General features: G+C 45.2%; 1 protein-coding gene across 1 annotated transcript; it reads left to right on the top strand.

Annotated features, from left to right (window-relative positions):
• Positions 1-4397: 4397 nt before the first annotated feature.
• On the top strand, positions 4398-14693 carry si:dkey-56m19.5 (polycystin-1-like protein 3). The gene is made up of 2 exons (XM_060837568.1): positions 4398-4454; positions 12212-14693. The coding sequence occupies exon 2, from the start codon at positions 12223-12225 to the stop codon at positions 14290-14292; it is 2070 nt and encodes a 689-aa protein (XP_060693551.1). The 5' UTR covers positions 4398-4454; positions 12212-12222; the 3' UTR covers positions 14293-14693.
• The last annotated feature ends 1709 nt before the right edge of the window (positions 14694-16402 follow it).

Raw genomic sequence — 16402 nt, 5'->3', positions numbered from 1 at the left:
GGTGGCGGAAATGACGACGGATGATACGATGTATATGGAGGTTGGTGGGGTGATAGGTGAGGACCAGTGGGGTTCTGTCCTGGTGGCGGTTGGAGGGGTGGGACTCAAGGGCGGAGGAGCGGGAAGTGGAGGAGATGCGGTGGAGGGCATCGTCGATCACATCTGGGGGGAAGTTGCGGTCTTTGAAGAAGGAGGCCATCTGGGTTGTACGGTATTGGAACCGCTCCTCCTGGGAGCAGATGCGGTGGAGATGAAGGAATTGGGAATATGGGATGGAGTTTTTACAGGGGGCAGGATGGGGGGAGGTGTAGTCTAGGTAGCTGTGGGAGTCGGTTGGTTTATAGTAAATGTCCGTGTTGATTCGGTTGCCCAAGATAGAAATGGAGAGCACCACCTTCCTAACCTGCAATCTTCTTCCCGACCTCTCCGCCCCCACCCCACTCCGGCCTATCACCCTCAGCTTAACCTCCTTCCACCTATTGCATTTCCAACACCCCTCCCCCAAGTCCCTCTTCCCTACCTTTTATCTTAGCCTGCTTGGCACACTTTCCTCATTCCTGAAGAAGGGCTTATGCCCGAAAGGTCGATTCTCCTGCTCCTTGGATGCTGCCTGACCTGCTGCACTTTTCCAGCAACACATTTTCTGCTCTGATCTCCAGCATTTGCAGTCCTCACTTTCTCCTTGTATAACTTTTAACTTTGTCCACCCAGTCCAGCACCGGCACCTCCTCATCATGACTACCTTCAATATTTACCACAGCATTGAGGAGGATTGAACAATTCATTGCAAACATTTATCTCCACTGAGAGGTTGTTCAGTCCATTGAGTCTGCACCATTGATGGCAATCCAATTGACCAAGTTCTCTTGCTCTTCATCATGGTCCTGCACCACATCCTTTTCTCACTTACTTATGCACTATAGAGTCAGAATCATACAGCATGGAAACAGGCCCTTCGGTCTAACTCATCTACGCTGACCAGATATTCTAAGTTGAGCTAGTCCCCACTGCAGAGTGCCATTTGGCCCATATCCCTCTCAATCAGTCCTATTCATATACCCACCTAGATGCCTTTAAAATGTTGTAACTGTACCAGCCGTGACCATTTCCTCTGGTAGATTATTCCATACATTCACCACCCTCTGCATGAAAAAGTTACCCTTCAGGTCCTTTTTAAATCTTTGCCCTCTCACTATAACCATATGCCCTCTAGTGTTGGGCTCCCCCACCCTGGGGAAAAGACCTTGACTATTCACTCTATCAATGTCCCTAATGATTTTATAAACCTCCATAATGTCACCCCTCAGCCTCCGACGCTCCAGGGAAAACAGCCCCAGCCTCTCCCTGTAGCTCAAATCCCCCAGCAATATCCTTGTAAATCTTTTCTGAACCCTTTCAAGTTTTGCAACATCTTTCCGATAGAATTCTTATTGAAAGATGCTGGTGAAGCTGCTCCCACCGCCCTTTCACTCTTGACCCCATCAAGCTGCTGTGTAAAAGTAGTTTGCAACATGAAGATATCTTGAAGTCCTTCAGTGGAAACATTTCTCCAGTTGCAATCACTGTGGGAAACTGAGAAACCAATGTAGGCACAACAAGATCCCACAACGAGCAATGAAATTCAATGACCAACGAACAGACAGTGGTTCACTGGGGATAGGAATGAGAGGTGATCTCACTAAAACTTGCAAAAGTCTGAAAGGGATTGACAGGGTGTATACAGATAAAATGTATTCCCCGGTTGGAGAGTCTAGAACTGGGGACACACTTTAAAATAAATTGAATGCCATTTAGGCCTGAGATGAGGTGAAATGTACTCAGATGTGGGTATTCTTTGGAATTCTCTAGCCTGCACAGTTGCGGAATCTCCATCTTTAACTCTGTTAAAGGGAGAGCCTAATCTTTTTTTAATTCACTCATGGGATGTGAGCATCGCTGAGGCTGGTCAGCATTTATTGCCCATCTCTAATTGCCCCTGAGAAGGTGGTGGTGAGCTGCCTTCTTGAACTGCTGCAGTCCACATGCTGTCCTTATGGAGAAGCTTCCAGGATTTTGACCCAGTGACACTGAAGGAACGGCGATGTATTTCCAAGTCAGGATGGTGAGTGGCTTGGAGGGGAACCTGCAGGGGGGTGGTGTTCCCATCTGCTGCCCTTGTCCTTCTAGATGGAAGTGGTCATGGGTTTGGAAGTTGCTATCTGAGGATCCTTGGTGAATTTCTGCAGTGCATCTTGTAGGTAGTACACACTTCTGCTACTGAGTGTCGGTGTTAGAGGGAGTGGATGTTTGTCGACATGGGCTGTTTTGTTCTGGATGGTGTCAAGATGCTACAGTGTTGTTGGTGCTGTACCCATCCAGGCAAGTGGGGAGGACTCCATCACACTCCTGACTTGTGTCTTGTATGTGATGGACAGACTTTGGGGAATCAGGAGATGAGTTACTTTCCACAGTATTCCTAGCATCTGACCTGCTCTTGTAGCCACTGTGTTCATTTGGGAAGTCCAGTTGAGTTTCTGTTCAACGGCAACCCACTGGATGTTGTTAGTGGATTATTAATTGATGGTAACACCCTTGAAAGTCAAGGGGCAGTGGTTAGATTGTCTCTTATTGGAGATGGTCATTGCCTGGTATTTGTGGGGCATGAATGTTCCTTGCCACTTGTCAGCCCAAGCCTGGGTATTGTTCAGAGCTGAAAATGTGTTGCTGGTTAAAGTGCAGCAGGTCAGGCAGCATCCAAGGAACAGGAAATTCGACGTTTCGGGCATAAGTCCTTCATCAGACCTCACTTTTTACCCTATTGTTCAGATCTTGCAGCATTTGGACAGAGACTACGTCAGTATCTCAGGAGTTGTAAATGGTGCTGAACATTGTACAATCGACTGTGATCACCCCCACTGCTGACCTTATGGTGAAGCAGCTGAAGGAGTGTGAGTGTAGGCACTACCCTGAGGATGTGTGAGAAAGTGAGCACTGCAGAGTTGAAGAGTATGGCGCTGGAAAAGCACAGCAGGTCAGGCAACATCCGAGGAGCATCACAGTTGGCATTTCAGGCTTAAGCTCTTCATCAGGAAGATGACCACTTCCATCCAGAAGGACAAGGGGCAGCAGATCCATGGGAACACCACCCCCTGCAAGTTCCCCTCCAAGCCACTCACCATCCTGACTTGGAAATATATTGCCGTTCCTTCTCTGTCACTGGGTCAGAATCCTGGACTTCCCTCCCTAAGGGGCATTGTGGGTCTTCCTACAGCTGAAAATGTGTTGCTGGTTAAAGCACAGCAGGCCAGGCAGCATCTCAGGAATAGGGAATTCGACGTTTTGAGCATAAGCCCTTCATCAGGAATGAGACAGAGTAGCCAAGCAGGCTAAGATAAAAGGTAGGGAGGAGGGACTTGGGGGAGGGGCGATGGAGGTGGGATAGGTGGAACGAGTCTGTTTGAGAACGTGGCTGAAGAGTTTCTGTGCAGAGGAGATGACCTGGGGGGTGCAGTGAGAGAGAGACTCACTGAAATCCTTGTAGAGGAAGGAAGAGACCTTCTTCAAGGAAGGCATCCTTGCAAGAGGATTCGCAGTAGGTTAAAATCTTCGAGTAAAAAATGAGGTCTGCAGATGCTGGAATCAGTGAGTCTATCTTAGCCTGCTTGGCTACTCTCTCTCATTCCTGATGAAGGGCTTATGCTCGAAACGTTGAATTCTCTATTCCTGAGATGCTGCCTGGCCTGCTGTGCTTTGACCAGCAACACATTATCAGCTCTTCCTACTGCACATGGACTGCAGCGGTTCAAGAAGGCAGCTCACCCCCACCTTCTCAAGGGGCAGCTAGGGACAGGGGCAGTAAATACTGGGCCCAGGCGGTGACCCACATGTCCCATGAGGGAATAAAAAGACTGGAGCTGAGATGAGTGATGTCCAACAGCCACAAATATGTGTCTAGAGTGTGGTGCTGGAAAAGCACAGTAGGTCAGGCAGCATCGGAGGAGCAGGAGAATCGATGTTTCGGACAAAAGCCCTTCATCAGCCCCTTTTCCAGCAACACACTGTGGGCTCTGGTCTCCCTTTCTCCCAGCCACAAGATGTGCTGGGTATAACTCAGATATCTGTGGGTTATGGGATGAAAAGCTTTTAAGTGCTGGATCAGCCACGATCGCATTGAAGAGCTGGACGGGCTGAATGGCCTCGCCCCCAGAGAAAGCCGACGCGCTGGGAGGGGGGAATGTGTCTGCTCCAACAGGGTGCAGGAAGGTTTGAGCCCGGAGCAGTCCCGGGACGAGGTGGGGGAGAGACAATGAGGGAGAGGGGAGGACTCGGAGTGGCCAAGGGAATAAATAAGGGGCTGGGCTGGGAGCAGGGAGGCGCCTCGCTCATGTCCCGCCCCGGAGCTCACTCGCTGGCGAGCGGCTGGTCTGCCTGGAGGAACTCTCTGTGCTGCTGCCGGGCTCCGGAGCCCAACGCTGGTAGGTACCTGCGCGGCACTTCAACCAGGGGAGGCTGCACCGAATTACACACTCCCTCCTCTCCCCGGGGGGAGGGGGGTTTTAATCCAGTGTTGCTGAGGTTTTGGGGGGCTTACCCCCTGCTTCGGTTTGAAACAGCCACAGGGTCGTTTCTAGGGTTTTTTTTTGGGGGGGGGAACTGCAGGAATTTCCCTGAAAGTGGCCGGGGTTGGGCTTTCTTTGTTCTCCCTCCGCCCGTGGGGTGGGGGCTGTAAACTGCCCCCCTGTCTGTCCCGTTTAGTGTCTGTGTGTGTCTCTCTCTCTTTCTTCCCCCCCCCCCCCCTCTCTTTCTGTCCACTTTCGCGACCACCCCCCGTCCCGGGGGGAGGGTGGTCTCCGGCTGTAACCCCCTGTCTCCGGGAGATCCAGTGGATTCCGGGAATGTTACTCCTTTTCGCCTCCTCTTCTTTCTCTCCTCTTCTTTTTCTTCCCCCCCCCCCCCCCCCCCCCACACACGTCTCAATGAGGTGGGGGGAGGAGGCTTCGGGACTCCGAGTGACTAGGAGTCCTCCCCCGGGGGAGGGGGAGATGTACCACCCCTGGGTGTGTGTGAAGTCTGTTGTTTTACTGTCGCTCGGTGTTTAATGGGGGGGGGGGTAAGGGATATCACTCAGTGCCCCTCCCGGGGTGGGGAGAGTCGGGATAGCAGCTGGTTCACCCTCAACTGGGGAATGGCCTGGAAATCTCATCCTCCTTTCTTCTCCCCCCCCCCCCCCAAATAAAACCGGGAGGGAGAGGGTAAAATCCATCACCCCCCCCCTCACAGGACCAGTCTGACTAGAAACGGAATCTGTTGCCAAATCCCCCTGCCCGGGGGGGGAAAGGGGCTGGGATAGCCCCCTCCTTCTGTTCTTGGGGAGGCGGGGGTGAATTTTATAAAAAGTGGAAGTCCCCTCGAACCCTCTGGAATGGATTTCCAGGGAGAGGTCTCTTTCTCTTTCCCTTCCTCCTTCCCCTCCCCTCCCCTCCCCTCCCATTCCTCCCCGGGTTAGGGGGCAGGGTGTGGCGGCTCAATGTCTCCCTCCCCCCCCCCCCCCCCCCCTCCTCCTCCCTCGGTTCCAGCCTGGGTTTTGTGGGTGGGGGTGTTTTATAGCGGCCCCGCTCTGGGCGGCTTGGGAAGGCTTTACATCCCCCCCCCCCCCCCCCGGGCTAACTGTTTAGGGAGGGGGTGGGGGTCAGGGGTATTTTCCCCAGTTCCTGCTGTCGGTCAGACACCCCTCCTCCTTTCCCCCCCCCCTCACTCCAGCTGGGGCTCTGGGGGAGGGGGTGGGGAAGAGGGAGCAGTCTGAAAAATCTCCCCCACCCTCCAGTTTCAGTTGCAGTCTTTGTCCCGTGAGTAAATACTGAGTCCTTAAAGCTTTACGGAGTTTTCTTGGAGTCCCGAGTTTGAATATAACGCATTAAATCTGCGTCTCTACCTGATTTTCCGATTGGAATGAAAATGCTGAGTGCTGGCCAATATGAACTCTCTGAGCAGGGCTCTAGGTTTGAGGAGTATTAACCGGCGGGAGAGGCTGGAGCAACAGCTGACCAGGAACGTGTAATACTCGGCTCTCCTTCGGAACGGGAGGACAGCAGTGAGCCCTGGTCTAGGTCAGACTCACCCCCCCCCCCCCCCCCCCCCCTCTGCAGAGACAAAACCGGTGATGGATGAGGCGAGACCCGTTTTGACAATGAATTTGCGAATGCACTGAATGTCTGACTCGATTCGTTTTAATTCAATCACTTACATTGGTCTTTGTCCCAGATTCAGGTTTTAATGGCCTGAAGCCTTTTAATAGATTTCAATGGTGTTTGTAAATGGGAATGATCAGGAAAGAGTGTGTCAGGGTTTGTTTTTTAGGAGGAGGGGCAGCTGCTTTTAAAAGGATAAATGTGAAACTCCCCAGGTCTAATCTTCATGGGAGGTGCTTGCCCTAATAATTAACATAGACCTGGAAATCTTCCTCTTTAAAAGGAATAGGAGGATGTTTATGTATAGCATCTATCTGAATAGTCTGTTCTTTTCACTTCTGGGATATGGGTGTTGGCTGTGCCCAGCACTTATTGCTTGTCCCTAGTTGCCCCTTGAGAAGGTGGGGGTGAGCTGTCTTGAACTGCTGTAGTCCATATGGTAGGAATCCCACAGTGCCCTTGGAGGTGACTAAGATTTTTGTCCCAGTGACTGAAGGAACAATGATGTTGGGGTGTGGTTTGTAGGAGAGCTTCCAGGATGTTCCCATGTATCTGCTGGCAACCTTCTAGATGGTAATGGTTATGGGTTTGGAGGGAACTTTTGTGAATTTCTTTATCAAATCTTGTAGAGAGCGATAGGAGTAGTAGCAATGTATTCTGAGCATTGGTGAAGAGTAGGCAATTTGGTCCATTGAGCCTATTTCTGCCACAGCTATTTTAGGCTGATCTTGCATTTAAACTCTTCCTTGGGCTACCTTCGTATCCCTTGATATCTGGTCTATCTGTATTGTGACTGAATTTCTGCTGTTTCCTTAGTCTGGAATTCACTGCCCATCTGCGCTCCTGAAGGAACAAGTTCCTCCTTTGCTCCTAAAATAGTGGTCTTTGATTGTCCTCCGTTCTAGTCACTTTCAGTAAGGGATACCATCTACATCGAGCCCAGAGAGTAGCTTTGCTGACATTGCCTCTCCTGCTTTTTGAACTCTAGAGAATATTAATTTGGTTGTCTCAATCTCTCCTAGACTGTCTTGCCATCCTATAAATTTTGATTTGAACTTTTGCACACCAAAGTAGTTCCCTCTTTGCCAAGGGACTAAACTCAACATCACTCCACAATTTGTCTCCACGTGTGACAAATGCAAGCAGCCATTGTTCCTTGTTGTGCACCAATAGCCAAAGCCATGTACCACTCCCTAGTTGCTGCTAAATATTCATGTTGGCCTTTGCCCATGAACTAGGTCACCTTGATTGTCTTGAATATCAACACCTTCCAATCGTTTTAAGAAAAGTTTCAAATTTGTCTACCCTTTTACCACATTAAATAGAGCCTGACCCAATACCCTGAAGCCTTTTACTTTCTGCTGAAGTAATAGTATACAGGCATAACTTGGAGGGAATAAACATGCCTTTTGGCCTTTTTCGATTCTAGCCTTTTGGAATCTGTTGCCTTCCAATGGGTAAAATGCATTTGAATAAATTTGGTGAATTTAGCTATTGCAGAACTTAGATCTGGTGGAGTCATGTCCTCCATGGACTCAGCAGTTCAATGATTGCAATATTGGCCAAAGGCAACTGTCAGGCATCCAGCACACCCCACATTCAGAACAACTCTGCCCTGATCAGATTATGATAGCAGTAGATAACAACAACCAAATGGTGGTGTTTTTGCACTTAGTTGGCATCACCTGGCAGCAGATCCACCATAGTCTGTCATCCCAATCTCTCCTGTCTTCAAGCACTTGACCCTTGTCCCAGAGGTTGCTCCTAGTTGGGTGAACTGCAGCTCGGGCCACTGGACTGAGCAACCAAGACACAGCCTGCCTGTCACTATCTTACCCATGACCAGCACATCCACTGATCTATTGCCTAAGCTCTTCCCAAGACACCTGAAAACAAACCTTTCTTTTGGAAGGATATGAGCAACAGATGTATGGAAACTCCTCCAAGCTGCTCATGGTATCATCCTGATTTTGAACTAATCACTGTTTCTTCAGTGAGTTACCTACTTAACCACTGTACCTACACAATACAAACTTGGCAATTCAAGATAAGAAATGCCACTTGGGGAAACAAGGGTGGGTGATAATTGTTGGTCTTGTTAATACACACTTTGAATAAAAGACCATTAGAATAATGTTTAAAGTTTTATTGCTAGCCATGAGTGAATCCAAATTCAATCAAAACTATTAGAATTCAAAATTCTGTTCTAGAACACCATCTTCTCAGCTAATGGTCACTTTGAGCTGTTTGACGACTCCACTGTGACAACCTGAACATACAGAAACTAATGTCCCCACGTACCTGTTTGATCTCTTGTTCTCAGACTTTAATGTTTTAGAGCCACAAACTTGCATTTGTGGTGATGCAGACTCTTCCCTAATATGATCCTGAAGTCTGGAATGTGCTTGTACTGCTTGGGAAAAGACTGAAGGAATGTCAATATAAATCTGAACTAATAGCTGACTACTTGCCAACAGATCTACAATGGTAGTAATCAGCTTATTATTAACACAAGTGCAGAGCAGAAGGTTATTTCCGATTGAAAAACTGTATAATTTGGAACAACTGAACAGATGTCAGCCTACAAAGTACCTCCATGCTCTAATTTCTAACTCGTGCAGGATATTAGTTGGGTATGAGGGGCTACTTTGAAAGTACAGGATTTTATTGTATCTCGTTAATAATGACACCTTGTAGAAACATGTATGCTTTTACTCATCCTGGTGATGGTGGCATGGGACGTTGGAATTGGATTGCTGAAGTGAGCCTTCCTGTCAGGAATTAGAGGGCTGAATAATCCTTATCCCTTCAGACAAATGAGAATTTTTGGTTTTAATTTGCCTTGCCTGTTAACATCAAGTGAAATGTTCTCATATTGAAATGCATAGCCATGTTCATAAAACAGGTCAGAAGTAATTTTGCTACAACTCTACAGGGCATTGAGTAAAATCTCTAGTTTTGCTTTTGGAGTTTTAACGAAACAATTATCAATGCTATCTCTAAACTAGAAACTGTTAATGTAGTCAGTAAGTATAATTGGACAAAGCCATGTGAAATTCTCTCCATTTCAACTTAACTAGGTTTCTGGATATTCTAAGGAGAATCTCAATATGACAGTTAATATAATGTGCTGTAGAATTGCAGTAGTAAATGTATACTTGAGATCTATAGGCTCACTAATGCATAGCCAATTCACCAAGTGAAATTAAGGTTGGCCAGGCCACTTTGGCAGGGTCATTATGTGCTTGGTGACTTTATTTTTTTTTAAAGCAAAGATTAGTCTGCAGTTATTGCAGATCATCTGTTGAAGCACTGGTCACTTTCAAGCCTTTCTCTTTGGCTTGAATCAGCTGTTGGCTGGAGGCAGTACTCACCAGCTGGCTTTTAAGATGCAGCTTGCAAGCTGAGTATCTTGTTAAGACATGATTTAGAATTGGTGATCTTCCCTTAACTGTTTATTCAATTACCAGTCTGGCTTTGCAATTCCAATAGCCTACCAGTTTACCCACTTTCCCCATGTTTGGAATTAAGCCATATGGCACAGCTGACTTGAAGGAGTTACCTTGAAAGGTTGAGCAGGTTGGACTGTATTTAGTTTGGGTGATTGACATGGTCAGTAGTCTAGATTAGAGTGGTGCTGGAAAAGCGCAGTCCTGATGAGGGACTTCTGCCCAAAGCATCTCTTTCTGCTTGGATGCTGTCTGACCTGTGCTTTTCCAGCACCACTCTAATCTAGACTGAAGTCCAGAATCTGCAGTCTCACGTTTGCTATGTTCTAGATTCCTCTTATAAAGATTATTGACCACGGGGAAGGGCTTTCTTAAGATGAAAGTATATCTTCTGTTTCAAAAGTTTTAAAATTTAGAATTTTTGTGAAAGTTGCATATTTGAGCTGAGTTGCAGATTAACAATTAGGAAAGGGGAGTTAAGGCCACAAAAAGGATCCATTTATCAGATGGTACAGCAGGTTTAATGGGCTAAATGGCCAGCTCACTTAGTTTGTGGGAAAAAAATCCACTAAGTATGCTAATCACTTATTCAATCTAATATCTCTCGTCAGTCTGCTAAAGTCAAAATGCTAGTTTCTTTAGCATCTCCAACAACAATTTGTGTAGTGTTAAAATGAGACTGCTTAATAGTTCTAGTGTAAATCAATAAACATGTATTGATTCTGGCACATCACAATTCCTGTCCAGAAACCTACTCTTCTATTACAATCCCACCTGAATTTTATAACATGCATGTCCTGTGTGTGTGCTGCAAATGATGAGGTTTAGATTGTGCGCCAGTCCATCCTGTTTCATTAGTTTCCCTTTGGAAGCTAATCCTAGTAGCAGTTTTAAAAACTCAGCCAGCAGCAGCTCCTGTGATTAAAGTGCTATCCTCCCCAGGGACAGCAGCCCCAAGTAATCAATGGTTAAGAGCCACTTTGTTACAGCTGCATATTTTTGGAAGTGGTCTGCTATCTAGATTACATCAATCCCTTCTGTTCTATCAGGATCTAATCTTCCAGCCATCAATTAATCCCATTACCACTATCTTACTCCTAGAATCAATAAAATCATGTTACAATCTAGATTTGTTAATTAGATTAGGTTGATTTATCTATTTGTGGGTACCTCTCTCATTTTAGAGTTCTAGAGATCAAAATGTTTGATCTCTGGTCAATGACCTCATTATCTGTACCTCTAAATTGCCACACCCATGGAAGTGGTTAATTAAAGGGGAAATTAATTGGTATAAGCTGTCTTTTTCTGAAATTATTTTTCTTTCCTTGATTTCATCATGCCTTTTGAATGAAATGAGCATGTCTGGTCAGGCTTGTTGACACCTGTTCAGGCACTTGGTGTGATGCCAGAAGGTACTTCCCATTTGTGAAATTGTGGGACAATGAACTGGCACATGAGTGAGGACAGCTAATTCTGCATCGAACTGAAGCAACAGCAAACCATCCTAACAATGTCCAAATGCCCAAAAAGGAACTGTATTGAACCACAATCTATACTAGAGCACAACAGGAGAGACTGGTTTTTGTCTGGTATAATTATAATGATTTTGAATTTGAGCAGGAAATGGTAGCATGACCATGTACAAATCAATGATTTTTAAACATCTGTAGTCTGTTCATGATCACTACTGACTTCATGTATTGGCAAACCTGTTCAATAAACTTTTTTTTATCTTGCAAATGGTACTAAATGGCTAGTCCAGTTCCATTACGTTGACCAGAATGGAACGGGACTAAACAATTAGTGTATGGCTTAAAGAGCAGGTCAGAATCTGGAAGGTCAGGGAGTAACTCTCCTCCTGATTTCCCCAAAGCCTGTCCACCATCTACAAGGCACTAATCGGGTGTAATGGAATACTTCCCAGTTGCCTGGATGGGTGCAGCTCCAACAACATTCTAAGTTTGACACCATCCAGGACTATGGAACCCATAATGACTGGCACTGCATCTAAAAACATCCTCGCAACATTTAGTAGCAGTGGTGAAGAAATTCATCCTGGACGATGTATCAAAACCACTACCAGTTCCATAATCGAAGGACAAGGGCAGCAGACACATGTGAATATCACAAATTTCCCTTCCAAGCCACTTCCCTCCTGACTTGGAAATGTGTTGCTGCTCCTTCATCACCTGGGTGAAAAGGTAGCTAACCACTAAAAGCAATCAATGCTGTCCCAGCCAGTCACTACATCTCAACCTAAATTAATCCGTCAGATGTATGAACTTCATAGTTAAGGTGCCAGTGTAACAGTAGCATTGGTAACTCAATACCCCTTTCCATCCTTTGTACAGCCTGATGCTGAATTGCTGGAATGTGGTAAGATTTTAGCAATGCTCCCGATTAAAATTCTTTCTGCCTGTTTTGCCACTAACTACACAATTGCTTGCAATTATGCAAATTACTCCAGTAGATGTACTATCTGAGATTTCCAATAAGATGTCTTGTGCTTCACTTTGTATAAGATGACTAGAGCTGCTTGTTTAAAGCAATGTCCATTTGTTATTCACCTGACATCTTGAATGTTTCCACTCGCAGATAACGAAAGTATGGGTGGCAGGCTGAGTAGGAAGAAGAGGGGCTACAATGTGAATGACCCAAAAGACAGCAAACCTGTTGCAGAGTCCACTGACCAGCCTGAGGTGAAACAAGATGAGCCTGAAAGCAGGGATGTTTCCAAGGAACAGCTCAAGACTCCAGCAGCTGAGCTGCCTGACCAGCAACCAGATGAGGCCCCCAAAACAACGGGTGAAACCACTGCAGGAAACCAAACTGACCTGACCACTGTGACCATTGAAGGCAAAGCAGGCATTGATCCTCAGGATAATGAGGCTGTACATTCTTCAGAGGCACAACAGAGTGCAACCTTTACAAATTCTGTAAAACCAACAGAAGAATTGAGCCAGGAGGAGCATCTAACAAAGGCTGAAGTTGAGAGCTCAGTGCCAGGTATTGGCTCAAGTGCTGCAGTTCATGTGCCAGTGCCTAGTGAAGAGAAGCCAAGTGATATGGTGGCAGTGTGCAGCCCAGATGGAGAAGCCCAGGAGGAACCAACTCTGGGCACAGGGAGTGTGGCTGAAGTGTCAAATCTGCCAACTGAGGAGAGATTCCACTCTGACCATCCTGCACCAAACATCATGGAAGACAGTCAACAATCACACTCTAGTGTGAGCCCAGATGCCAAAGTAGAAACTGGCCAATTTCCTGAAGAAATTGCTGAGATGTCTATGCAAGAGTTGACCAAAACCCAGGATAGTCTTTCCCAACAACCTGCTGTGAAAGAACAAGCTGAAAGCTCTGACCTAGAGATCAAGTCTGAGCCTGGAGTCGAAAATGTGCCACATGAGGACAAGACACCGAAATTGTCTGAAATAACAGAAGAAACTGCTATTGATGTTGTCTTGAAGAATGAAATGGCCAAATGTGCAGATCTAGAGAAAAATGTTCTTGGGCCATGCAGTAAGGATGACGTTCAGGAAAAGCTGGTGAGTGAGTCTATTCTCACCACTGTCCAAATAGAAGCTGATATAAAAACAGAAACCGAGAATTCTGACAATTTGCAAGATGGCTCTGCTCAAGGACTCACTACTGAATTGTTAGATCAAGACCAAGTGCTGGAAGGTTCTGGAAATCTATCTGTAGACACTTTGAAGGAGAACAGTGTACCAGAAAGTGTGACTGATGTAGTTCCAGCAGATCCAAAGGATCCTGACACTGACCATGCACCAGAGAATACTTTCCATGTAGTCACAAAATCGCCAGATTCCATGGTGGCTGAATGTGCTCCAGAGCTGATTACTCCAGTAACTGTGAAGGAAGTGATCCCAGCAAGATCTCCAGATCCTACAGCAGTGGAATGTGCTCCCAGGGCTAGCCCAAATGTAGAGGAGGAAGTGCCTGAAACCATGAGTGAGCCAATTCCAGAACTGAGCTGCCAAGACCGTGCAGAAGTAGCCCTGCTTAACAGCAGTTCTGAGAAAATACCGGCTATTAAGCTCACTGTCTGTACAGAAGCAACACAGGAAGAGAAAGTAGAAATGGATACAGAACTAATGACTAAGGAGTCTACGGATGTTTTTGACACCACTGATTCAGATCTCCAAAATGAAGTGCCTCCTGAGAAACAGTCCACTTCATTCTCAACTGAATTGTCTTTGGATCCAGAAATTGTGGAAGTAGGTAAAACTTCAGAGCTTCCTGTCACAGAATCCAGAGGTTCTCCAGATCTTGGAGAACAAGGTCCAACTGATCTGACCAAGACAGAGGCTGCTGTTTCTACAGAAACTGAAAATGGGTCAGTGGTGGATGGTGGGATAAGCCAAAGTGAAAAGACCTGCCTTGGTGAGACTCCTGTTTCTAATGGGACCCCTTTAGATACTGAAGTGGGAGATTTCGGCAAATCCATAAGCCAAGTTGAAGTGAATGGTCAAAATGAACCTGCTGAAGAGTATCTTGAAGACCAGAATTGTGATGTGAAGAGTGACCCAACAAAATGTAAATCCATTGAGCAAGTCGATGGAAATCGATCTCTAGAGGAACCTGATCAAATCTTGGATTCGGGGCTGAGTAGATCTGACCACGAAATGGGAATCCAAAGCCATGAACTACTTAGTGAATAAACCATCTATGGAAAGTGGAAGATGTGGAATTCTGGATCTTATTCAAACCAACCGCATCTAGGTTTGATTTGAGGAAAGACTGAGCTTAACTGTGCTGCAAGTGGGGGACACTTTTTTAAACCTGCAGTATATATGAATTTGCCTGGTTCCATCATCTATCTATTTATCTTACAGATGACTAAAGATCAATGAAGACCCAGCCTTGTGCCAAGAGAGTGCTTGGGATGCAAGCTGTCAAATGAATACTTTTTTAGGCATGTAAATGCTCCAGTGATTTAAGAGATGCACACTTGAATAGTTGAGGTAACTAATCTTTAACTTGACCTGTTTTGCAAGATCAGTTGTAACTAATTGGATAATGTGAAGGTTTTAAAATTTAAATGCTTTGGAAACTTAATAAATTATGTATCATACTTGACCCAGTTTTCTGTTTTAAGTTGTAAAGTTGCATTGGCAAAAATTGCCATTTCTCCTAATAAAGCAGACCTGGAAATCTGAAAAGTGCTGGTGCCTTTGTGGGTCCAGCAGTCACTGAAGCAGAATTCATGTTGAGTCCAGTATGGTTTTTCAAAGTCTGTGCTGGTCTCAATATTAAACTCCTTTTTGAACCCGAGTTTCCTCTGCACCTTTTTTTTTACTGCAATAAAATGGGTTTTAATTGAATAGGATAAACTCTCTAATCTTGAATTTGGTAATTATTCCTGACAATGACCTGGTAATTTTGGTATTGGTGGGGGGTGGGGAGAGGCAAAACCTTCATGGACTGCAGGTTATCTTTCTGCCACCAGCGGTCCATGCTAGAATTTACCTGTCATAACAATGACAGAGTTAACACTTTATTCCTCTTCACCATGAACACTCAACTATCTCATTCTAGTTCTAATTTAACACTTCAGTTTACACACATCTGTTTTGAAGACCAAGGTAACTTATTGCATCTGTTTTAGTGAAGACAGCCATGTCTGTATTAATCAAACAGCTTCCCTAACAACCCCAGCTCTACCACCCGCATAGCTATTGGTACAGAGTTCCTCCATGAAGGAAGGATTAAATTAAATATTTTGCGCACTTTCTCAAGCTTGTGTAATCTCTTCCCTGTTTTAAGATACCTTCAAGGTAGAAGGCTGGGGTCCTTGCAGATTGAGTTGACCATATTGACTAGGTTAGTGAGACTTTCATTTAAACTGAAAGAGGGCATTTGGAAATTGGTTGTGTGGGCTTTACTGCTATAATACCAGCTGCTGGATTTATGGTCCATCATTTTGAACAATCTCCTCTACTTGTGAACTGGGTGCTAACAATTCCCCTGAACTTTGTTGTGAACTCTTTCAATTACTTCCTCTGTACAGAATTTGATTGCAAACCTCCAGTTCCTCTTGAAAAATATTAAGTAACCTCTAGATAATTGTCATTTCAAATTAACCCAGTATCTGTAATGCATAAAGGAACTCTTGTACAATAGTGAATATACTTAAATATTTTGTAATAGGAAGGTCAAAGACATTGATTTTTGATCTATTAATGGCATTGGTTTTGTCAAATAGCTATCCAGTTAGTTGTTCTCACCTCCGCCCCACAACCCTGCTATTCTTTTTTTTTTTTTGTTGCTACGTTTCCCTCATTTAAAATTACTGAAACCTGCTATATACAGCTTGACAGCAGAACAGCAATGCCATTACCACAAGATGAGGAAACAACTGCTTTTGTTCCTCAACTCCACTTCATTGTTTTTCTGTTCTAGATGCTGTTAGACCTGTTCAGTTCCTCCAGCATCTGTTTCTTTGCTTTCATAACTTGCATTTCAAAATGCAAAAAAAATTGGTTTTAGAGTTCATTAAGTAATGGGAAGGTACAATTCTGTTCACTCGACAAAGCTTTTACCATATTATTGAAATAATGGCCTCATTGGAGTTTTACTTTTTGTAACTGCTTAATCTAAGCAGGAACAGCTCTAATCTACCTGCTGATTTTTAAATTACTTTTGATGGCAGAAGTACAAAGCTTTAGCCATTATCAAATTCACCTTGCAGGAAATATTTTGTTAAAATGTACAAAGATGACTGGAGACCTTGTTTAAAACCTTCAGAAATATGCTTGTGTATATGTGACA

Source organism: Hemiscyllium ocellatum, chromosome 17, assembly GCF_020745735.1.
Source record: "Hemiscyllium ocellatum isolate sHemOce1 chromosome 17, sHemOce1.pat.X.cur, whole genome shotgun sequence".
Classification (NCBI taxonomy): Eukaryota; Metazoa; Chordata; class Chondrichthyes; order Orectolobiformes; family Hemiscylliidae; genus Hemiscyllium; species Hemiscyllium ocellatum.
Note: the sequence above shows the minus strand (reverse complement) of the source record. Positions and strands in the feature narration are given on the sequence as shown.

Excerpts from the sequence above, each read along its gene's own strand:
- si:dkey-56m19.5 (XM_060837568.1), top strand. The coding sequence starts at position 12,223 with ATGGGTGGCAGGCTGAGTAGGAAGAAGAGGGGCTACAATGTGAATGAC.